Source organism: Miniopterus natalensis, chromosome 11 (genome assembly GCF_054644295.1).
Source record: "Miniopterus natalensis isolate mMinNat1 chromosome 11, mMinNat1.hap1, whole genome shotgun sequence".
NCBI lineage: Eukaryota > Metazoa > Chordata > Mammalia > Chiroptera > Miniopteridae > Miniopterus > Miniopterus natalensis.
Window position 1 is genome coordinate 54,119,336 of NC_142091.1, and position 22,866 is coordinate 54,142,201.

Sequence of the window (22,866 nt, forward strand, 5' to 3'; positions counted from 1 at the left end):
CTTTCTTGCCTTCACCTTCCAAGGCCCAACCTGAACGTCTCCCTCTGGGGGGCTCCCCGGTCACCCCGCCGGAATGGGTCTCTCCGCCTCTGCTCTCTGTCTGTGCTCCTCTCAGCCGTGGGCATGGCTGTCCCTCGGGTGCGTGTCTCTCTCCCCAGTCACACCGGGGGCCATCCTGGTCTCTTCCCGAGCACCCGGTGGCATCGCGTGGACGAAGGAGCCCGGATGTCCACGGCCGAGAGCCCGGGTTCCAGCCTCAGCTCGGCTGCTCGCTCTTTTTCTCGCCCAGCTTCTTGCCAGCATTTTCATATTCGTAAAATGAGAGAGGAGCGTCACTCAGAGCTGTGGCGCGGATTTCATTAATTAATGCTCGGCCCAGAGAAAGCATAGTAAGTGCTCTGTAAGCGTTAGCTCCCCTCTCGGCACCACACCTGCCCTAAATGCCCTCCCCGGGGCTTGGAGTGTGAACGCACAGGGCAGCGTTGAATGAGCCAAGGGGCTGCTTCACTCCGCTGGGCGGCACAGCAAGGAAAAGGGTAAGGGCTCCCGTATCGGGCAAGAGTCTTGATGACATTTTAATGACTCGGATGTGGATTTGTATACCAGGCACTCAAAATTTAAAAAGAAGAGGAGGGTCTGAAAAGTTTGGTGGATTTTATTCTTAGAGAGTTTTCAAAAGTCACTGCATTTGTATGATGCTATAGCCACTACTACTAATTAAAAAAAAAAAAAAAAAAGGTTAAAAGAATTAAGGAACTTGAAAGTGGGAAGCACTTAGAAATGTTACAAGATTTTATAATTTGAAACCCTGTTCAGGGCAAGCGTGGAAAGTCAACATCTAAAGTGATCTACTAAACATTTGATCTACTAAACATTTTGTTTCAGGAAGAGCAGGATTTTTTCAAGTGGCTTTGTGAAAATTATTGTTTAAATTTACAATTAGAACCCTGAGGCACATTACCAGTGGCATAGTATATGCATCATCAGATGTAAATCCTGGTGGCAAAACCCACTGGCTTTGGAACCAGACCAGATTTACAACAGGGATCCTCTAGTTAGAACTGGCCGACAACTCGTGTAAGCGATTTCACGATCTCAGGCTTAGGGTCCTCGCCTATAAAATGGGCATATTAATAACACCAGTGTCACTGGGTTGTTAGGTGGCTGTGGATTTTATGGCATGGGAAGTGTCAGAATGGTGTGCAGCAACCTGCATAGCGCTCATTAAATTGACATCTGACCAGCCCTGGACGGTGTGGCTCAGTTGGTCGGGTGTCGCCCTATGTGCCAAGGGGCTGCTGGCTTGCCTCCAGGTTGGGGTGCGTGCCCGGGTGGTGGGCTCCATCCCCAGTAGGGGGCATGCAGGAGGCAGCTGATTGATGTCTCACTCTCACATCGATGTTTCTCTCCCTTTCCCTTCCTCTCTCTAAAAATCAATACAAAAATTAGGTCTGACTATAGTGTGCACTCAACAAATAGTTCATAATTGATTTAGCCTTGCTGGTGGGTGATTTTGTTCCCCAGAGAACATTTTTAAGTTGCTGGAGACATTTTTGGTTATCACAACTTGGGGAGGTCATGCTACTGGCATCTGGTGCGAACAGGCCAGGGATGTTGCTGATCACCCCACAATGCACAGGGCGGAGCCACACAGGAAAGAATTACCCATCCCGAAAGAGTGGTGTGGAAGCTGGGGAAAGAATGGGTAGTTAATCTCTCTGCAGCTTATCTGGAGATAGCAGTATTTTAAAGCCCTTCAAAGAGGGATAAAGTGATGACTGGAAGGTACAGTCATAGAAGATAAACTTCATGCTTCATACCTTCAAAATAATTATTAGAAAAGAAAACACACCAGCTAGATAAACCTGGGTAAAAACCTTGCAGTGGTTTGTTTTTTTTTTGCACATCAAATGATAACCTGGCTGCTTATTAAAACACTGATTTCCAGGCTTCACTCCCAGCACATTCTGATTTGAAAAGTCTGGAGTGAGAAATCTGCATTTTTAATAAGCACTCGGCAAATTCTGATGCAGCTGGTTTATAGATGACAACTTGAAAGATTCTTCCAAAGGGCTGGATAGAGTGGATGCATAACTCATACAAACACTTTCAAAAATCCTGTAGCATTATGCAGCTCTGGTTCTCTTTATCCTTAAAGCCTTAAGCAATCCGTCTCACTATTATCAGCGATAATAGACAGAGGCAAATGGATCTGCAGAAAGACAGCCCAAGTTTGCCGGTGCCCAGACAGCCCACTCACAGGCCCAGAACGCCAGTGGCCTTTGCCCCTTTCCACCTTCCCTTCTGTCGCGCAGGTACTGCATTCGAGCTCCCGGCACAGTGGGAGACGTTTGCCTCACTGGCCTTGGGCACACGCGCCACTTAACACCAGGCCCAGGAGACGTGCCCCATACACTCCTCCTATTTCCTCTCGGCTCTGAAGGACGCCTCCAAAGTGTTCTGGGGATTGCACACCAGAGCATTTAGATTGTAGACCTAAGAGAGGCGGAAATCCTTCCAATTTAGAAGGCATAATCAATAATTAGAATACATTTAAAAACAATTTTTATAATAATGTTGGACTCTTATTTCACAAAGACGGGTTATGGGATTTCTGCATTTGTTTTCTGAAAAATAAATCCATACTCGGCAGAAGTTTAATGTCACTGGGTGTGTGGCATTTTATGGGAATGGTTATTTCTAGAAATAGAAAGTTTCTATTTTGTGTCAGTGAGGAAATAAATTGTTTCGACACAAACATAAAGATACCAATTCAGCAAACAGCACGGAAGAAAATGGAACAGAACATGCACCTTCCGAGTCACTGTTTCCCTCAGTGGAGGGAACCCTCCGAGGACGGGATATCGGACGGCATCAAGCAAATAAAAGTATGTGACCTGGTCTGTGGTTCATAGAAAAAGAGCTGATCCTCTTCAACCCTCCTGAAGTCATTTCTCAAATTTCAGTGGCAGATGAATAATGACAAAGGCTCCTTTCAGAAACCCAGGTCTTTCACAGTTACATTGAAATGTGCCCCCTGGAAGAATTAGAGCTTCTAGGAGGCAACCAATTTTGACTGAGTAAAAGGCTCAATGTTTGGCTTGAGAAAACTTGCACAGGACACCTAGCTAAGCTCATCAGAGATGGTATGTCCCAAAACTTCCATGCAAGATAATCTCTCTAGTTACCCAGTTATGAGGATGTTTTACTTGCTTAGTATGAATATTATAAAATATTTTTTAAATGATGAAATGGACTTTTTACTTGCAGATGGATAAAAATGCCAGCATTTTTTTTCTTAAATTGTTATGTATGTGTATGCACAGAGGTGTGCCTCAAACACCATTGTCCCATCTATCCACATGAAAAAAGAAACTGAGACATATATATTAAGTAATAGTTATTTTGATTACAAAAACATGTGCTATGGGATTTGATTATGAGATTTCTTGGGGCATTTCAAATATGATATCATTCATAAAATTTTCATGGATGTACTCATTTAAGGACGTTAAAAATAGTTGTATAATGTGAGGCACAACTCCATTCAGGCATTTATTATTTTTCCAACAGCTCTTCAGTGAGTATCTGCTATGTGCCCAACACATAGCTTTGGGGATATACCAGTGTATCTGAAAACAGGCTCTACCCCTTAAGTGGCTTACGTTGTAGACTGAGATACAGATCAAAAACATATGCAGTGATTCATTAAATATTTGCGATTTGTAAGTACATCTATGAAGAACATAAATACAAGTAAGTATAACCAGATTTTTTGGATTCTTCTTTTATTTCTTGTATTTCTAGCATTTTTAGACAGTCCGCGCATCTGTTTGCGATGGCTCTAGCCAGTCAAGTCCAGAACATACTTTACCCGTTTAGGAAAAACATTCTACTTTAAAATGGCTTGTGATGAACTTAACCTGAGAAATTTAGATCTATGAATTCCTTTTGTTTTTCAGGGTTTTTGGAGCTGCCATACTTCTTACCTCTACCCTGAATATGCTAATCCCATCAGCAGCCAGAGTGCACTATGGGTGTGTCATCTTTGTTAGGATACTGCAGGGGCTCGTTGAGGTAGGAACTGCAGGACGACGGCATCTTAACGTTGCCATGGTATTGAGAACCGGCTGACGATCCTTGTCTCGATCTACAAATAAATATGTCTTATTTGGTTGTGTCTACATCGTGGAAAAAATTGGAAAAGTTAGGCGATCAGATATTTTGTGTTTGATGCTAAATTACAGTTGTCACGGCTTACCTCCCCTTCTCTAGACCTGAGTGGTATTAAGGAAATATTTAGTGACTATTCGACTTAAAAGAGAAGAAGAAGAAAGAACAGGCACTTTTGTTAATGTGATAAAAGATTTTGAGTTTGTTCTTTGCTGGCAAGGACGCTGAATTAATATCTTTGGGGGGTTTTATACCAAGTCCCTGTTAGCTTTAAGTCATGATTCGAGTTTTCACTAATGTGTTTCATTGAACATATTCTTTGAGCATCTTACTCTAGTGACTGACTTTTGCTCCATCAGCCCATTGCCTTTGAAAGAATAGTATTTAAAAACTTGAGATGGGCCTACCCGTTGCCTCCTCTCTTTCCAAGGAGTATGGTGGGAATAGATAAATTAGATGAAGTATTAAGGCACTGAAAACAATCTCCTCTCTCCAAAAAGAAGGAAAAATCGATAGGATCAAAATAACAGGAAAGAAATAATTATAGTCACTCCTTGGATACAAAAATCTATGGATGCTCAAGTCCCTTACCTAAAATGGTGTAGTGTTTGCATATAACCAATACGCACCTCCTGTGTACTTTGTAAAGTCTCTAGATTAATTGTAATACCTGTTACAATGTAAATGCTGTTCATATGGTTGGTACACTCTGTTGTTTAGGAATAATAACAAGAGAGCAAGTCTGTACATTTTCAGTACAGACACAACTATGGTAGGCCCCACTTCACAGTACATGCCAGCAACACATGTAACATCCCCCCCCCCCCGTAATATTTTCCATCTGATGTTCCTTGTATCTCAGATGCAGAGCTTGTGGCTACAGAGGGCAGACTGTGTATTAACTGTCTTAAGTTCTTGACACTACCTTCAGGAAGTGTGAGCTTCAAGAATCTAAGCTTGACCTTCCTTTGTATGGATTCCTTACATTGGGGAATCACTGAGTTTAGTGCCTCACAAAAAAGTCTTCAAATTTTTCAAACTTTTCAGAATTGCAGATGAACTGAGTAATATAAGATCTTTATTTTGAATTGATCAGAAGAAAATTGAGGTAGAAATAAGACATGAAGGAAGGGGACAATTTGAACAGGTCACTAAAAATAGGCCATGTCTTACCCGGTCTGGGCTGAGTTTTAAAATGGAATTTCAGGGAGTCAGCCAAGCCCCACGAGTAGCAACCTTCCCGTGTGCCCATTTAAGGAATGAGCATCGGAGAAGGGAATGTGCTAATTTTCTAGTGCCCCTGGATGCTAAATGGCGATATCTACATATCTTCCCCCATGCCAGGGTGTCACCTACCCAGCCTGTCATGGCATATGGAGCAAATGGGCCCCCCCTCTCGAGAGGAGTAGATTGGCCACCACCTCCTTTTGTGGTGAGTACTGTGTGCTGATGTAGTTACAGTGCGTGAAAGTGTAGGAATGATCTGAATGAGAATTGAAAATTGGTAAAGCTCACCTGTAAAACCATTTGGGGAGTGTGCGTGCGTGCGTGCGTGTGTGCGTGTGTGTGTGCGTGTGTGTGTGCGTGTGTGTGTGTGCATGAGGAAAGGTTTGGGGCCCCCGTTTCAATTTCTTTAATTCTTATTGGCTTCCTTAGATCCCCTGTTTCTTCTTGAGCTTTGTATTGTTTTAGTTCACCCGTATTATCGAGGTTTTCAAATCTGTTTATGAATGATTTTTTATCATAGTCTTTTAAATTTCATTTTTATTATAGTCCTATTATTTTTGAATCTTTGCTGTGTCTTGGGCAAGTTATATCTACTTGTGTATTCCTGTATTCCCGCCTAAAAATGTAGGCCTGGGTGTGCGTTTGGAGGTGTATGGGTGCGAGCGTGCATGCTCCCAAGGGTGCAAGCGTGTGCTTGTGCGAGCAAACCTCGGGGCATGAGGTAAAGTCAAGAACTGCTACGGGTTCCACTCACCTTGCCGCCCCGCCTCCTAGGGTCCTACGCTGGGGCTGTGATCGCGATGCCGCTGGCGGGCATCCTGGTGCAGTACACGGGCTGGTCGTCCGTGTTCTACGTCTACGGTAGGCTGCGTGTCCGTACAGTAGAGTTTAAAGAACCGTGCAGAAGCTGGAAGAACAAACAGATCACTGCATATGCTTCTGTGTTTACTTACTGTTTTTTCCTTTTAAGAATTCTTATATCTGAGAAAACCAAGGAAATGCTCTATCTCTATGATTTTTCCTACATTGTTATTTATCGTTTAAAAAGCACCCACGTTGCTGATGGAAACTTTGTCATGTATGACATATATCGCCCTTGATTATGAATTTAAAAAAATTAATTTAGATCTTGATTCAAAGCTGATTAAGAGGAAAGAGCTAGGCAGCCCCCACTTCTCTTCTTTGCTACTGTTTTCTTGGTCATTTCCCTGATCGTGCCTCCTCAGGACTGAGTAGGGTTAGAGAGCTGGGTGGTGATAGTCATGCTAATGAAACAATTCAATTTTGTAATGAATTATCTACTGTCACTTGCAGCAGCAGCAGCGCATTTTAGTCTTCATTTCCTCTGAATTAAAGGACATGAAGCCCCCAAATGGAAACAAAAAATGACAAGAAAACCAAAGTTCAAACTCCCTTTCTGTTTACTTTCTAACTAGAAGCTGAAAGCTTACCCCTGGAAAGTACCCCCAAAGTCTCTCTCTTAGAGACACTTTTTTAATAACGAGGAGAGGAAACCTATAAGAGAGCTGGGTTCCAACTGATGCTGTCACTGATTAATACCATCTTGAACATGGGCATGAGAACCTGAAAGATTAATGAAGTCATGCGGTCGAGCAGAACAGTTATCTGGCTGCTTCCAAATTTGCCGTGATCCATTTCCATTTTGAAATGTCCTCATCAGAGCAAATCCTTATGTTTGTAAAATTTTATTCAATATAGTTTATAGGAGAGGCTCTTATCCTGGCTCTAAAGCCCTTTATGGCTTTCAGATTTGTGAGTGCTCTAAATTGTAAGCCGTACATGCATTTGTACATATTTTTTTTCTGGGGCGATCTTTTTATCAGATTTTAATCCATATCTTTCCTTAGATTTTCAAGAGTTCATAATTCAAGGAGGTATCATGCATTTATTTATAGGGCATGTAGCACAAGTTGGGATGGCCATCCATTAACTCCCCTGACTTGTGCCTTAGTCCATTACTTAATTGAAGACATGATGTGGCTTTAAAGTACCGAGACTAATTTCCACAAAGCATTTATGAAAACTAGTCTCATTATTTCGAGTTGTAATGTATTTTATGTCTATCACCGAATGGCACAAAGTTTAAATATGAGATAATATGAAGATATCACATCATAGGACTTGCTTACTTGCTGTGTGTAGCAAAAATTGGGTGTTTGAGCCACACATTTAATATTGATATTTTAAAGTGTAGTAAGATAAGACCTGCACAGTGACTAAAGTTTAAAAAAAATGATGCATACAGGGTGGGGCAATGGTAGGTTTACAGTTGTTCATGTGGAAAAAAATGTAATAATTATAAATAATAATACGAGAATAAACTATGTATTTCGTGTACTCACAACTGTAAACCTCCTTTTGCTCCACCCTGTAAAAAGCAATTTGCTGGTTATCTGCCACTTTAGATGCATTCAGGGTGTGGTAATGGTAATTGTTTCTAAATCACAAGGGCTCCCATTTACTGAGTTCTTATTTTGAGCCCTCCACTGTGCTAGTTGCTTTGTGCATTATCTCCCTTAACTCTTCTTTGCCACAATCTCATAAAAAATGAATCATTACCTCATTTTATAGTGGAGGTTTAGAGAGATTCAGTTCCTGATCAGATTATGTGGCTAATGAACGACACATCCAGGATTTGAATCTGGGAAAGGCCATGTTCCGTAGCCACTACCCTATACTGAATTTTCACTGTCTGACACAGAATCGTGTGTGCTGTCATGTTGAATAATTAAAAAAACAACATGGCACATCTGCAGCTATGGCATGAAGGAGCACCTCTTAGGGACTGAGCAAGCAGAAAAGAGAAAGTATTGTGGAGATCAGGGACATTCAGATTGTTACCCAAGGGAGAAAGAACAGTGTGAGGCAAAAGGGAAATGGCCAGCTGCTGGGAAACAAAACTAAATCACTTGAAATTCTTTGTATTATTAATGCTTCCAGATTTATAGCGCACAATAAGGGCATGTTCCAATGGTGAGAGTACTAAACAAAGAAGGGAATGAAAAGAACTTATAAACAGTTTATTGTACTGAATTTTACAACTTTCATCTGCCCCCCAAATGATCAATAGGCAATGGCATGTACTGAAAACAATATGGTAACGGTCACAAAAAGTGGGAAATGTGGCTACACTAATTACAGAAGCCCGTTTTTTAATGTGCAGTAGGCACTCAGGCTAAAATAGTTTTCTAGATTTTATTTAGCAGTCTGTTTGCTAGATCTGGACATGCCGTCCGGAGAGGTAATCAAGCATCTCTTTTCTCTGGGACGCTGACCACTCCCAAATATTCGGGACAGGCCAATAACAAAAGGATTGACCTCGTGCAATTCTGCGAGGACAGGAGCTTTGTCTCGCTCATCAGCTTGCTCTCAGCGGAGTCCCTGGGAAAGGAACCCTCAGTAAATACCTGTTGGATGCATGGATGTGTCCAAACCATGCCACTCGATATTTATTGTGAGTTCCTTGGGTATCAGCACCATTTAAAAGACAACAGGATAAATACAGGACCAGCCTTCAGGAAGACTGACGCCTGTTGGCAAAAGACAAGAGGTGGCTCAAGCCAGTCGTAGAAACATACACTTGAATTTACGTTCTATAGAACGTGTTTGTCATGAGATTTCTGTATTCTGATTCCAGCAAATGACTGTTAACTAGAAGTATTTATAACGTTTTCTTTGACTTCCTCCTGTTCAACTCTTGCTTGCAGGAAGCTTTGGGATGGTCTGGTACATGTTTTGGCTTTTGGTGTCTTATGAGAGTCCTGCAAAGCATCCTACCATTACAGATGAAGAACGTAGGTACATAGAAGAAAGCATTGGAGAGAGTGCAAATCTTTTAGGTGCAATGGAAGTAAGAATTTTATTATGGTGTATATTTCTATTCTTAGTCTCCATCTCATCTCCCTTCAACCACCCAAATTGTTTTATGAGACCCCTTTCAACAAAATGAATTTGATATCAGTCATGATTGTTTTTCGTTACTCCATTCGCATCCCCTGACTGACTTAAGAATTATTGCTACTTCTTCCATCTGTAATTTTTGCCTTTACCCTTCTTAAGCATCTTCAGATTTGCCCTGCGTTATAGCCATGACTGTAAACCTAAGTGAGTTTTTCAAAACGGTTCAATATGGTCCATAATTTAAACAAATTCGACCAATAGTGAATTTTAGGTTGTAGGAAATGCCAAATCACCTAACACAATCACGGAAAAAGCTATTTTTTTGTTCACTGAGTAGTGTAAATGTAGGTTTTATACATGTGTACTTATGTGCGGTTTAATAAACACTAAAGCTAGCTGACGTGAAAAATATTCTTAATATAATAGAATCCTTTTATTGATCAAATGTTACCATTTTAAGGATTATTATTAAGATCGAGTATTATACAGATAATGTTGTAAAACCTTTTTTCTGATTATGGTTTGGCTTCTTGGCCAGGATCTGCCCATAGAGAGTGAGATGCAGTTCTGTGTCAATAATGCAAGTATTTTAGCCCAGGTGACATTAATATATCCTGAGTAGTAAGCAGTAGATAGACTCAGAAGGCAGCACGCACTGGCTGAGGAACCAGTGTCCCTCATCCACTGTGCTATCCTCCTTGTTTTAAAGGTTCCCCCCACATCCTAATTGCATTTTATCCCAGCTCTGCCTCATTCGTTAGGGAAAGCCCGTCTTCGACATCTCACTCTAGGTAAAAGGTCCGTCACCCCTTGTTGCTGAGGACATGTATCTTGACCTTTAATGAGTAAGAAAAATTCCACGTTGAATATTATTCAGAAGTTAAACCTCAGTACTTAAAAAAATAATCCTCACACGATGGTTGTTCCATGAGCAGAATAGACTGACACCAGACCTTTCCCCTTCCTGTTTCCTTCTGTAAATGGTTTGATAATTTCTTTCTAATGGTGGCTACTCAAGAGACAGGTGGTGGGGGCGGGAGGGTGTTGGCAGTGGGCTCTGGTGCCCACCAGTCCTAGTTGCTGGGAGCAGAAGCTAAAAATAGGCTCACCCGAGATGAGTTCAGAATTTAGCTTCAATTTGTAGCCAAAAACAACCTGATCTGCCTGTATCTTCATTAGTTAATTGTGCTTTTTTAATTTACCCTTCTTGAGTTACTGCGTGTCTAGGTCACGCATAAGTTTTCTGAAATGAACCCAAAAAGAACAGCCAGTAGGGTGATAAAACAGCATAAATAATCTCAAAATCCCCATTTTCTATATCTTACTGTTTTTCTAAACATAATATTTTATGTCTTATTGATATTTTATACTTTAGCTTCAAAGTAAATTTTTCAAAATGAGATCAGGTGGGAATAGATCTTATATATTTTTCAACATTTTATATGCAACAAATTTAATATGCAAGAACAAATTTAATATGAACAAATTTAATATGCAAGAACAGTAACAGGAACGGCTACATACCCACTGCATAGATGCAACAGTGTTCACATCTTGCCTTACGTATTTCACTTTTTTCTTCTGTATAATTTCAAAGTAAATGAGATATCGTAAAACTTTATTCACGAATACCTCGTGTGTATTTCTAGAAAAATTAGATTAGAATATTCTCCTTTACAATCTAAGTGCTATTATCATACCTAACACAATTAAAAAGAATTACCTAACACTATTGAATACCTAGATTTCTAATAGCCAGTCCAAATCCTATTACCTAGTCTATATTCATATATATTTTGTAGCTATTTGTTTTGAGTCTGGATCCAATTAAAGATCCCACACATTGCACCTGACTATAATGTCTGTAAGTCTCTCTCTTAAAAAATTGAATTAAATATAACATGCATACAGAAAAATGCACAAAATCATAAGCAAATAGCTTGCTGAAGTTTTATAAACTAAATACACCTGTGAAGAAGTAAAATGCTATCAAAATACCCTAAACCCTCCTTCAGGCCCCAATAATTTTTTAGGGTATAAAATTAGATACTTTTCTGTTACATTTGATGAAGTGTTTTGCAACCTGAAGAATAAAGTCCTTAGTGGAGAGGATCCTGGTGTAAATAAAAGAAATACCAGCCAAGCAAGCAAGAGTTATTTACTTATAATATTCTAAACTTGTTTCTTATACAAATATCTATAATGCAGATATTCCTTATTTATCCATTTTTATGATCAGCAAATAAGTATATTCATCTGGCACCATGGTCCCAGAGCATATTGAATTTAAGAAAACAAAAACAAACAAACAAACAAAAAGCCCTGCGCTTTTTGAACCCATCTATGATGCTGTCACTCGAAATTTTTATCCAAAGCCTTTGAACTCATTATATACTCTTAGGACAGGCTTTTGCATTGTTTTGATTCTTTTTTATATTATATATATTTGTGATCACCACAGTACCTTTCTACTCTATTGCTTTTAAAGTGATCTTTAAAAGGATTTATTAGAATCACAATCAATGATGGGGTTTTATTATTAGAGATAATCACTAAATCTGTGCAAAAAATCTTTGCCCCCTCTTCTTAAATTTTTTCTTAAATTTATTGGGGTGACATTGGCTAATAAAATTAGATAGGCTTCAAGTGGACATTCTATAACACATCACCTGTGTACCGCCCCGTTGACCACCCAAGGGCAAACCTGCTCCCTCCACCCTTCACTGCTGCCCCCCCCCCCCCCCCCCCCCCCCCCCCGGTAACCACCGGCACGATCTGTCTGTGAGCGTGTGTTGGTTGGTTGGCCCTGTTTGTTCATTTGTTGCTTTCAGTTTTAGATGCCCCTTATGAGTGCTCCCCTTTTACTCATTTGCTCAGGTCAGGGATCCCAAGCTGTCCTTAAACAAAGTCATTTTAGTTTATTGATTCTTCACCAAACAGTCTCTTGGTGTTTAAAATAAAGTAATTGAAAAGTGCCTGGAAACATGAGAGCCATTTTAAGGTGTAAAAAGTAGTCTCAGAGGAGGATACTTATTTTATATTTGGCAAATACAGGATCTTTAAGTATACTGGATGTAATTTTTTAATGGGTGTTATAAGCAAAGGCAATTATATTTAGGTTGCTGATTTTGAATGTCTTGACTATCATAAATAACTGCCGTCACGTGCCAGGGGACAACTGGATGTTTTGAGAAATGCAGCATTAGGCCATTTAGTCGCTGCGTGAACAGCACGGACCTAGACGGTGTCGCCTGCCCCTGGGATTGTGTGTGCTGTGCCTCTGTGTGACTGGCAGTGTACTAGGGTCAAACAGGCGAGGCATGCGTTGAGCTACGGTGTCGCTAGGCAATAGGAATTTTTTAGCTCCATTATAATCTTATAAGACCACCACACTGTATGTGGTACATCACTGACCTAAATGTTATACAGTGCGTGACTGTAGCTGTGATGTGCCCATGGTGTGCTGGGTGGCCAAATGCTTTAACCAGATGTACACCATGTGAGTTGTATAGATCCTTGCACTCCAGTGTCATAATATTAATATTGATATCCATTGGCTATCAAGAGCATTTATAATGATATCATTATCCTTAGATAGGGCCTAGATTATTGCACTGTTAATTTTTTTTAATTTTTATTTTTCTAAGTACATTGAATTTTCAGTATTTTCGATAAAATATTTTGGATACCAACACGGTCACTGGTTTGGCAGTGAGTTTTAGCTGAGGCATGATCTATCACTGCCAAAAGAAATCTTGAAAACTGAGATCTAATTTGTTTTATATAAATATGGAATCTTATTATTCCCAACACTGAGTCAACTTAATCCAAATAAGGGGCGGATATATTTCTTTTCTCCTCCAATGATTATTCACACAGCTGAGGTTAGCCGGACTATTGCAATTAATGATTCACTACTTCTCGCTTACCTCCTACTCACGCCCCAACATATACATCCTGAAAATGCAAAGTACCTCTCATTCCTCTGTAAGTTAGAATATGTTTTAAATGGTCGGGATGGCTCTCTTTTTGCGATTTCAGAAATTCAAGACTCCATGGAGGAAATTTTTTACATCTATGCCAGTCTATGCAATCATTGTTGCAAACTTCTGCAGAAGCTGGACTTTTTATTTATTGCTTATTAGTCAGCCAGCATATTTTGAGGAAGTCTTTGGATTTGAAATCAGCAAGGTATGTAAAAATTATCTTTATTTAACTAGTGCATAATTTTTTTTGTATTTAAGTGGGTATTAAGTTGCTTTGCCAAGATTTTATCTTCTAAATTTCATAAGTAATTTATTCATTCAGTCAACAAATAACTTCTGAGAAACAAAGCCTGAGTAAGGTGTTTGTCTACTGCCTTCAAATGTCTGCTAGAAACTGCTGGTTTTTTGGTGAATACAGGCAAAACAGACCTAGTCTCTGCCCCCATGGAGCTTACATCTCAGTTGGGGTGGGCAGCACTGTTACCTTCTCTCTGCAATTAAACATAACTTTATTTTATTTTAATCTTCACCCTGGGACATGCTTAGAGAGAGAGAGGGAGGGAGGGAGGGAGGGAGGGAGAGGGAGGGAGGGAGGGAGAGAGATGAGAGCAAAGCATTGATCGGCTGCCTCCTGCATGCTCCCCACAGGGGATCAAGCCCGAAACCAGGGCATGTGCCCTGACTTGGAATTGAACCCCAACCTTTCAGTGCACAGGACGACACCCAACCAACTGAGCCACACTGGTCAGGGCAAACATAACATCTTTTACATGTCAGGTCAGATACACTGTAACAGTGATTGAAAAAATGTTTTATTAAGGTTGAATTGCAAGTACCAATCTACTTCTTCAACGCTCTCAGAAATCTGTCTGGCTGAAAGATTTGAGGATAACAAAAAACATCTGAAGACATGCTTGTATGTTGTTTATCTAGTTTATTCATTTGACAAGCACTTGTTGAACATGATATGCAAAGTTTGTGTTAGATTCAGAAATAAGAACATGGTTTCTGCCCTAAGAGTTCAAAGCTCGGTGGTGTAGACCAAAAAAAAAAAGTTACCAATGACAAGATGCTAAATGCTACAGACAGGTATTCATGGCCATGAGCATATAACCATTTTGAGATTTTTCTATAGGGATAAAATGAACACAATACTACTTTATATTAAAATAAGGGTTTGAAACTTCCAAGGTCCTTTCACATTCATGCACAACCTTGTGTGGCTGAACAGCGGGTAACTCTCACCATTTCCCTTGAACTGATGTCGAAAGAGAAACTAGGGATGGTGTTTAAATTGTCTGAAGCCAAGCTAGTAATAAAGGACAGAATCAAGTTTAAACCCAGGTCCTTTGATTTATTTCAGTTCCCTCTACTATGCCATTTAAATTCAGGCAAACCGTTTATTAATTTAAGCATTTAGCAAGTATTTGTTGGATGTCATCTCTGGGCCAAGCCCTTTGCTGAGTCCTGAATGTGCTTGTCTGCTGGCGATGGACTCGCCATTTCTCTTCATGTCATTCATTACGTAAGTCCAGCTGGGCTCACTCTTCGTATTATGTCTCTACTTGAAAGACTCTGAGGCCTGGGACTGAAGGAGACCTGAGCTTAGGAGTAGCTATTCTAAGAGCTCTTTTGTAATCCCTGTTTCTAAGGAAACTGTTTCCTCCATTACTGAGAAGAATGGCTGCTTCAGACGGGGCTCTTCTCTCTGGAGCTGATCAAACGTTGCAGGGTAGCCTTTGGGAGCTCTGAGAGGTGTTATACTCCTCAACAAAGGCTGCTGGAGGTGTGAGTCCATTTTCACAATCTAGGACAAATACGACACTGAGAGCCTATTAATAAAGTCAGGTCTCATGGGGGAGAGTGAAGGGACCGACTGATGTTAATGAAACTGTGTGGTCATTCTGGCCCTGTAGCTCCAACTAATTGAAAATGCTTGAGTAAAAGCAATAATATTTTACAAAAACTAAATATAATAACCAGATGGGCTAATTTGATTAATTTATTATATTTTTAACGAAAATTGTGAATAAGTTCTACACACGGAGATTGGCTTGAAAATTTTGATTATACTGGTTAAAAAAAAAAGTCTCTTGACTTACCTGAAAAACATGTAAAGGAGGAGATGGAGGAAATAGATCATGGGCCTTGGATCTCGGCTGACATGGTTCAGAAACTAAACTCTACAGTAAACTATAGTAATAATAATAATAATAATAATAATATAAAACACTTCTATCTAAAGTGAAAGCGAGAATTAAATAGCTTGGACGTTTAACTTATTTTAGCGTCACTCACTATCTCAATTAATCATTAAGGAAACCCAAGTCCACAGTTGTGATACCACATTATACACCACTGTAAAATAAAACATAATCTTTGTCTCAAGACTTCAATAATCTAATTTGAAATACATATTTACATCAACTAATAAACTTACCCAGCACTTATAATGTGCCAGGAACTGTGCTTTAAATTATACTTAGTAAAAAAACTTCCTTATATTTTTATAGTTGAAATTTACTAAGTCCCTGTATGTGGTAATCCATTATTAAAATGCATTTTATTTATACTTCCTGCCTCCATAATTTCTAGAGAATAGTGCCTTGCACATAATTATTGATTAAAAAATATGAGTTGAACTGATGCTAGTGGGTCAGGTTTTAGATTGCATAGAAACTATATTTCATTTTGTGGCAATGTGACCAAATACTGATATTTGACATTAAAAAAATGCCTAAAATTGAAGAATTTATTTACATTTTCGAGGCTCTTCATTTACAGAAATGGAATATAAAACCCATAAGAGCTATATATTTAAAATGCAATAAAGGTTGTTAGCCTTATTATGAATTAAAAAATGGATTTATAATCCAGCCCCTTCAAGGTTTTGTTGAATGTGTTTCTCTTCCCTCTGACTCTGTCTCTGTCTCTCTTCTACTCCTCCGTCTGGCTAATGATAAATTTTTGCAAAAACGATAAATTATACTTAAGAATATAAAATGGGCACATAAATATGAATCACTCTGATAAGATTCAAGGTAGCGTATTCATACACTCACAATGTACTGACTCATGGCATACTTCTAGAACATAAAAAGCTTTGCTCGTTTATTCTGCGTAATTACTTATTCTAGAAACAGGTAAGTGGTCATTTGGAGACAGGATTCTTCCTGCCTTTGTCCATGGAGAGCTTATGATGGGTTCAGAAAACCAAGACCATTCAACTGCCCACATTACTTAGGGTCACGTATTCTCTCCCTCTGCTTCTTCACCAGGTTGGCATGCTGTCTGCGGTGCCGCACTTAGTAATGACAATTATTGTGCCTATTGGAGGGCAGATCGCAGACTTTCTAAGAAGCAGGCAAATCCTTTCAACCACTACAGTAAGAAAGATCATGAACTGTGGTGGTAAGTACGTAAGTGATGTGAGGATTAAGAACATGTTTTTAGTTCGAGGAGTTCTGGTTTGCATAAGTAACTTCTCCTATGCATATCAAATGTGCAGTTACATTTACGTCTTCATTGTTCATGTATAATCATTTTTTCATCTTACTTTAGATTTTCATAACTCTTAGTTTGAAGTAACTGTGTAACTAGCTTGACCTTTCCCACTCACCATTGAAACTTGAGGTTGTTTTTATTCAAATACAAGGAAGGTTTCAGGAATCTTTGTGTATAAATCATTACTGTCATTATTATTTTTAAGATAGACTGCCAGAAGGGGTTTGCTAGGGCATTTTTGGCAGTTTGGGCTCATTGGAAAAATTTACACAAATTTCTGAAGTGTTTTCATGTGTTTGTTTCTGAAGGTTTTGGCATGGAAGCGACTCTGCTTCTGGTCGTCGGCTACTCTCACACTAGGGGGGTAGCCATCTCCTTCTTGGTACTTGCCGTGGGATTTAGTGGATTCGCTATATCAGGTAATATACATTTTTAAAATTTGTACTTGTGACATCTGATATTGGCTGACAATAATAAGATGATCTATCTACCTATCAATCTATCTCCATATATTCTACCTTCCTCTTTAAATATTTTGACTCAAATAAGTTTATTCAACCTATTTCCACTAAAAATTAAATTAAAAATAATAAAACATTTAGAAATCATTCTTTAGATTTGCTTCTACTTTCTTTCTCCCTTCTTACTCTTTTTATTTAATTCATTTCTTTTTTGGTTAAGAGAACACATCTCCTTCCCTCTGTGGAGTGAGCATCACATATTAAACATTATATAAGAAATTATACCACATTTTATTCTCATGATATCCCTGAGCTAAATTATAAGAAAGCAGTCATTAAGCACCTGCTCTGTACCTAGTATCTTTTAAGGAGGGTGGTGAGTGTGGTGGAGAATGTTCTACAGGCACTTCTAAGAGGCTTGGGTTCTCTGAATCACAGGTTCTGTGTGTATTCCAGGTTTCAATGTTAACCACCTGGATATTGCTCCAAGATACGCCAGTATCTTAATGGGCATTTCGAATGGAGTTGGCACCTTGTCGGGAATGGTCTGCCCTATCATCGTGGGTGCGATGACAAAAAATAAGGTAAGCTGGACCAAAGCAGAATGTTCAGTTGGAGAAGAGTCTCCCTCGTGGCTGGGGAAAGGGCTCAGAGAGTCTCTTTGGCATTTCTTTCCCGGCCCACTCACCACACTCCTGAGTAGGGGAGATGACTGAGACTCAGAAGAAAATACCTAAAAGCTCTGAGTGAGCCCTCTATCCAAACCAATAAGCAACTGCTTCTCAACCCCTTTTAATATTCCTGATATCCCTGATGTAGTTAAAACACACACACACGAAACCTTACTCCTAGCTCATGAGGATGGGCAAGCAGGAACCTTCTGAGCTTTATTTACAAACCTTAACTCAGGCCCCTCTGCACTGAGCAGCTGAAGAATGTAATTATCAGCTACTTGTCCTTATATGTAGAGCTTCCAAATTATGGTTTCCTAGAAGGAAATAAACAAAAGAAGAGAAAAATATTAAGTAAACCAATGATATATATGTTTAAAATGAGCAGACCATAGATATATTTGGAATTCTTTCAGGGCATTAGGTTTAATTTTTTAAAAAATGATGAACGTTACAGTGTTATAGAAGGTTTCGGTCACGGGATCTGCTTCAAATAATCAGAAAGAGGTTGCCCCTGAAGCCAGCTTTTTGTGAAAAGCCTGACGGCGGAGCATTTAAGAAGATGTCTCAGACATAGGGAGCTGGCTCTCACTGACGCGTTTGTCCCCGCAGTCACGCGAGGAGTGGCAGTACGTCTTCCTGATCGCTGCCCTCGTCCACTACGGCGGAGTTATATTTTACGCAATCTTTGCCTCAGGAGAGAAGCAACCCTGGGCAGACCCTGAGGAAACAAGTGAAGAGAAATGTGGATTTATCCACGAAGATGAACTTGATGAAGAAACGGGGGACATTACTCAAAATTATATAAATTATGGTACCACCAAGTCTTATGGCGCCACGACGCAGGCCAACGGCGGGTGGCCCAGCGGGTGGGAAAAGAAAGAAGAATTTGTACAAGAGGAAGGGCAAGACTCGCGCACCTATGAGGACCGGGATGAGTACTCACAACACAGCTAATCGCTGGATTTATTCTTAGTGTTTGTGATTAACTTAATTGTGATTGCACACAAATTTTAAAAATCTGTGCTGTGAACATGTAAACATATCAACCAGGCAAGTCTTGCTGTAAAAATGAAATGAAAACAAACTCATGAATTACCATCAAGTGCAATCTGTAGAAGTTGTGAAATCCCATCATTTCCATTCAGGTCATCTATTCTTGCGTTTGTGCTTTAAAGGTTGACTGACCAAAAACTGTAGAAGCCAGTAGTTACTCATTGGATTCATGTGAGCTAAAACTCATCACCATTTAGTAAAGCACAACTAAAACAGTTGGCACATTTCATCCTACAAAGGTTAGGAAGCCAAAGCTACTTGATCATGTCAAATGCACTTATATATTTGTTACACGGCATTGCAAAATCTCATGCAGAAGTCCTGTTTAAAAAAAAAAAAAAGTAATGCCATTGTTGGCTACATTGGATGTTGACAATGTTTATTGGCTATAAATCATGAAGTTGGGGTATCTCTCAATTAGAGAAGAATATTGTGGGCTAGCAACTAGCAAGGCATATAAAATAATTATAATTATTACATAATGTGGGCTATTTTGTTGGTTATCAAAAGAAATGTCTTGCAGTGGTTTATATGAAATGCTTGGGCACAAACACATATCTGTGAAAGAGAATTTGTAAAGTGTGGGGTATGCTTCATGTTCTTCCATTCATTTACCTGACAGTATAAAACACTTCACATTTTAATAAATCTGACTTTTCTCATGTAGCATATCACATAACTTTTTTGCAAAAAAAAAATTAAAAAAAGACTTCAATGTATTTTTTATTACAACTTTGTACAGGTTGTAACTTGCATTAGGAAAAAACAGATGCACACACTGTAAAGAATCTAATAAGAAATTTGCTGTGGAAATAGAGCCCTGAACATGCAATATTAACAACAAAAGAAATAGAAAACGGTTTAGATATTCTTTTTCCTTAATAATCAAATACTATATAAAACTTGTGCCACAGAGCTATATATAATATAAAGAGATAAATTTAATAGAGAGACTGTAAGTAGATAATTTTATTATTTAAAGTCCCATTTAAAATATATTTGTCTTATATAGGACAACAAATTATATTAAAATTACATCTATATATATATCTGTATATCTTATACATATCCATACACAAAAACATAATAAACAATCTTCACACACACAAAAATAGCATACACCTAATGTTGGGTTAGGGGACTGCAATTTCTACTTTCCTAGAGTCATAGAATTTTAGATGGGGCAGAGGCATTTTGCTTGTCACTTCTTAATATAACTCAACAGTAATTGCAACATTTGTGTACCAAGCAATAAGTGTAATGCATAGAATTTCCTGTCTGTATATTATCTTTATTTTGCTTGTGGTAGCTTTTTGGGTGGTTGGAATGATTTTTTTCTTTTAAAAAATTAACATCAGACCTCTTTTTCATGTTCGAAAATGATAATAATGCATTTCCCAATTCAACTCAAACCATTCTTGGCGTATTTTACTGTCTATTCTGGGTATTTGATCTGTCCATTGTATTGTGCTAGTGACTGGAGGCCCTGCTACTGCAAATATAAAACATAAAGTTTGTTTTAAAAATGCAAACCATCCTTGACCTTAAGAAAATAAAAATATCTTTTGCTTTGTGTCTCAAAGTGATGCAATGTGATCATAGCTTTTGTTGTGTTGAATGAAAAGATGCAGACTATCATTTTGTTGCTGCAAAAAAAAATGTTAATAAAATGCTCTATTTATCCTTTTGTAAAAAAACAACAACAATGCATTATTTTGGGTTTATTTTATTTAGATTATAGCTTTGATGTGAAGTTAGCTTGTGTATGATTCAAAGAATCCAAATCTAGGCTCAAGAAGAACTTCTTTTTAGTCACTTGAGATTTAATGGAAAAACATGGCATTCTTTAGATTGTGTGGGATGTGGGTCCATAGAGAGAGTTTCACATCAAGAAATAGGTCTGGGAGTCAAACTCTATCTCCCTATGGCAGTCTTCCACAACTTCTGCTAAGCTTAAAGAAAAATTTAGGGAAAGAACTCAAAGCTTGTCGGTCAGTGATACTGCCTAATTTCGATCACACACATACTTTGTGCTGGGCACTGCCCTAAACAATTCATGTAGAGTATCTTATGTAACCCCACAGGGACCCTCCAAAGTAGGAACTCATTTTATTCCAGATTACAAATGAAGAAACTGAAGCTGAAGAGGCAATCGTTTGGCTCAGATGCCCTACTTTAAGGATGTGCAGAAAGGAGAGATCTATGAGAACTTTACTACTCAAAGGGATTTATGGATGACTCAGTTGACACCCCTTATTAAACAAGTGAGGACACTGACGGTCAATAAGAGAAACTGACTCGACCAAGAGGACATAGAGGATGTTATGGATTTAGAAAGAAGTTGTTATGATTAGATATATTTTTGTTTTTATTTTCTTTTTAAGCCAGGTTTTTCCTTAAGGAATTAGTTTAAAACTATTTATTGCTCTAATCACTATGCCATATCCAGCACTCACATAACCTGGTGTGTGTGGGTAGGCAGGTATGGGGTGAGGTGAAGGAGTATATGTCTTCTTCCTGCATTTCTCTGCTTAAAGAAACAATGGCCAGCCCTGGCCAGTGTGGCTCAGTTGGTTGAGCACTGTCCTGAGCACCGAAAGCCCACCGGTTTGATTCATGGTCAGGGCACATGCCCAGGTTGCTGGTCAGAGTGCCTGCAGTGGCAACCAATCAATGTTTCTCTCTCTCTCTCTCTCTCTCTTCCTTCCTCTCTCTCTAAAAAAATCAATAAAAACATAATTTTAAAAAACTGATGAAAGAAACAGTGGCCAGAGACCAAGCCTAATTCTTGAGGAGGCTCATATGCCATCTTTGCATAACTTGATGGCAGGAATAAGACTGTCTTGAATCTAACACTATATAATTTCCCTAGTTCCATAAGACAAACATTTATAGCTCCTGTAAGAAAACTGCTCTAATGATGTCTCCTAATATTTCCACTAGCCATGCTCATTTTCTCTTTTCTCCATCATGGAAAGTCACCATCCCCTTCTCCTTTCTGCCCTTTTTGACATTTTCCTCCTGGACCTGATGCCCATCCCCATCTGCTCATTATATGTATCTGGTATTTTGCAGTTTGCAAAATGCTTTTTTCCATGCATTACCCCGTTTTGTTCACACATCTGCCTTGTAAAATTGAAAGGCCACACACATATTAATATTAGTATTTCTATTTTACAAATAAGGGACTAAGGGTGTGATTAACTTCTTAAAGATTGCCCATGCAGGGCTGGAACAATAATACAAGCTATCTGGTCTCAGCAAGAGAGTAATTTCACCATTAAATCACTTGGTTACTCTTCTGATTATAAATGTAGTATAAGGTAAGAGGAGCCCTTTATTAGGTAAAGAAGAGTATTAAAAACAAAAAAAAATAAAGGTAATTAATAATCTTGATATCCAGACATAACCACTGTTAAAAGATTTCTAGAATGTTTTCTATAAAAACCACATATACGGAAAGCTCACATATACTTTGTAATTTGCAAATTTGAAATCATACTTGGTCTATTATTGCAAACTACTTTTTCCATTTGACATTTTAGCATGTGTATACTCCTATTTGAGTAATAGTGTCCTGTAGTCTAATACTCTATTGCGTACCATGAGCTGTATTTAAGGTATTTACTTATCCTATGCCTTACTTATGACATTTCTTCTTGGCACCCTTTTCTCTCTTTCTCTCTGCATGGGTGGATCATATGGGAAAATATAAAGTCACACATATATACATTTAACATTTATAACCATGACGGATATTTAAGTTACTATCTGTAGTTTACTTTTCCTGTGTTTGTCTATAGAAAGTACTACTGGCTATTGGCTTGCCTGGGGTTCATTTACTAAACTCACTTATTTACTCAATAA

The 22,866-nt window shown here is 38.8% G+C and overlaps 1 protein-coding gene across 1 annotated transcript in view; it reads left to right on the forward strand.

Annotated features, from left to right (window-relative positions):
- SLC17A6 (solute carrier family 17 member 6) overlaps nucleotides 1-20,585 on the forward strand; it is a 35,556-nt gene extending 14,971 nt beyond the window's left edge. The window contains exons 5-13 of the mRNA XM_087821782.1: nucleotides 3,963-4,077; nucleotides 5,518-5,605; nucleotides 6,175-6,261; nucleotides 9,129-9,271; nucleotides 13,363-13,512; nucleotides 16,586-16,718; nucleotides 17,120-17,230; nucleotides 17,729-17,856; nucleotides 18,556-20,585. Coding sequence (XP_087677908.1) covers nucleotides 3,963-4,077; nucleotides 5,518-5,605; nucleotides 6,175-6,261; nucleotides 9,129-9,271; nucleotides 13,363-13,512; nucleotides 16,586-16,718; nucleotides 17,120-17,230; nucleotides 17,729-17,856; nucleotides 18,556-18,900 — 1,300 coding nt within the window. The 3' untranslated portion in view covers nucleotides 18,901-20,585. The remainder of the gene's footprint in view (nucleotides 1-3,962; nucleotides 4,078-5,517; nucleotides 5,606-6,174; nucleotides 6,262-9,128; nucleotides 9,272-13,362; nucleotides 13,513-16,585; nucleotides 16,719-17,119; nucleotides 17,231-17,728; nucleotides 17,857-18,555) is intronic.
- The last annotated feature ends 2,281 nt before the right edge of the window (nucleotides 20,586-22,866 follow it).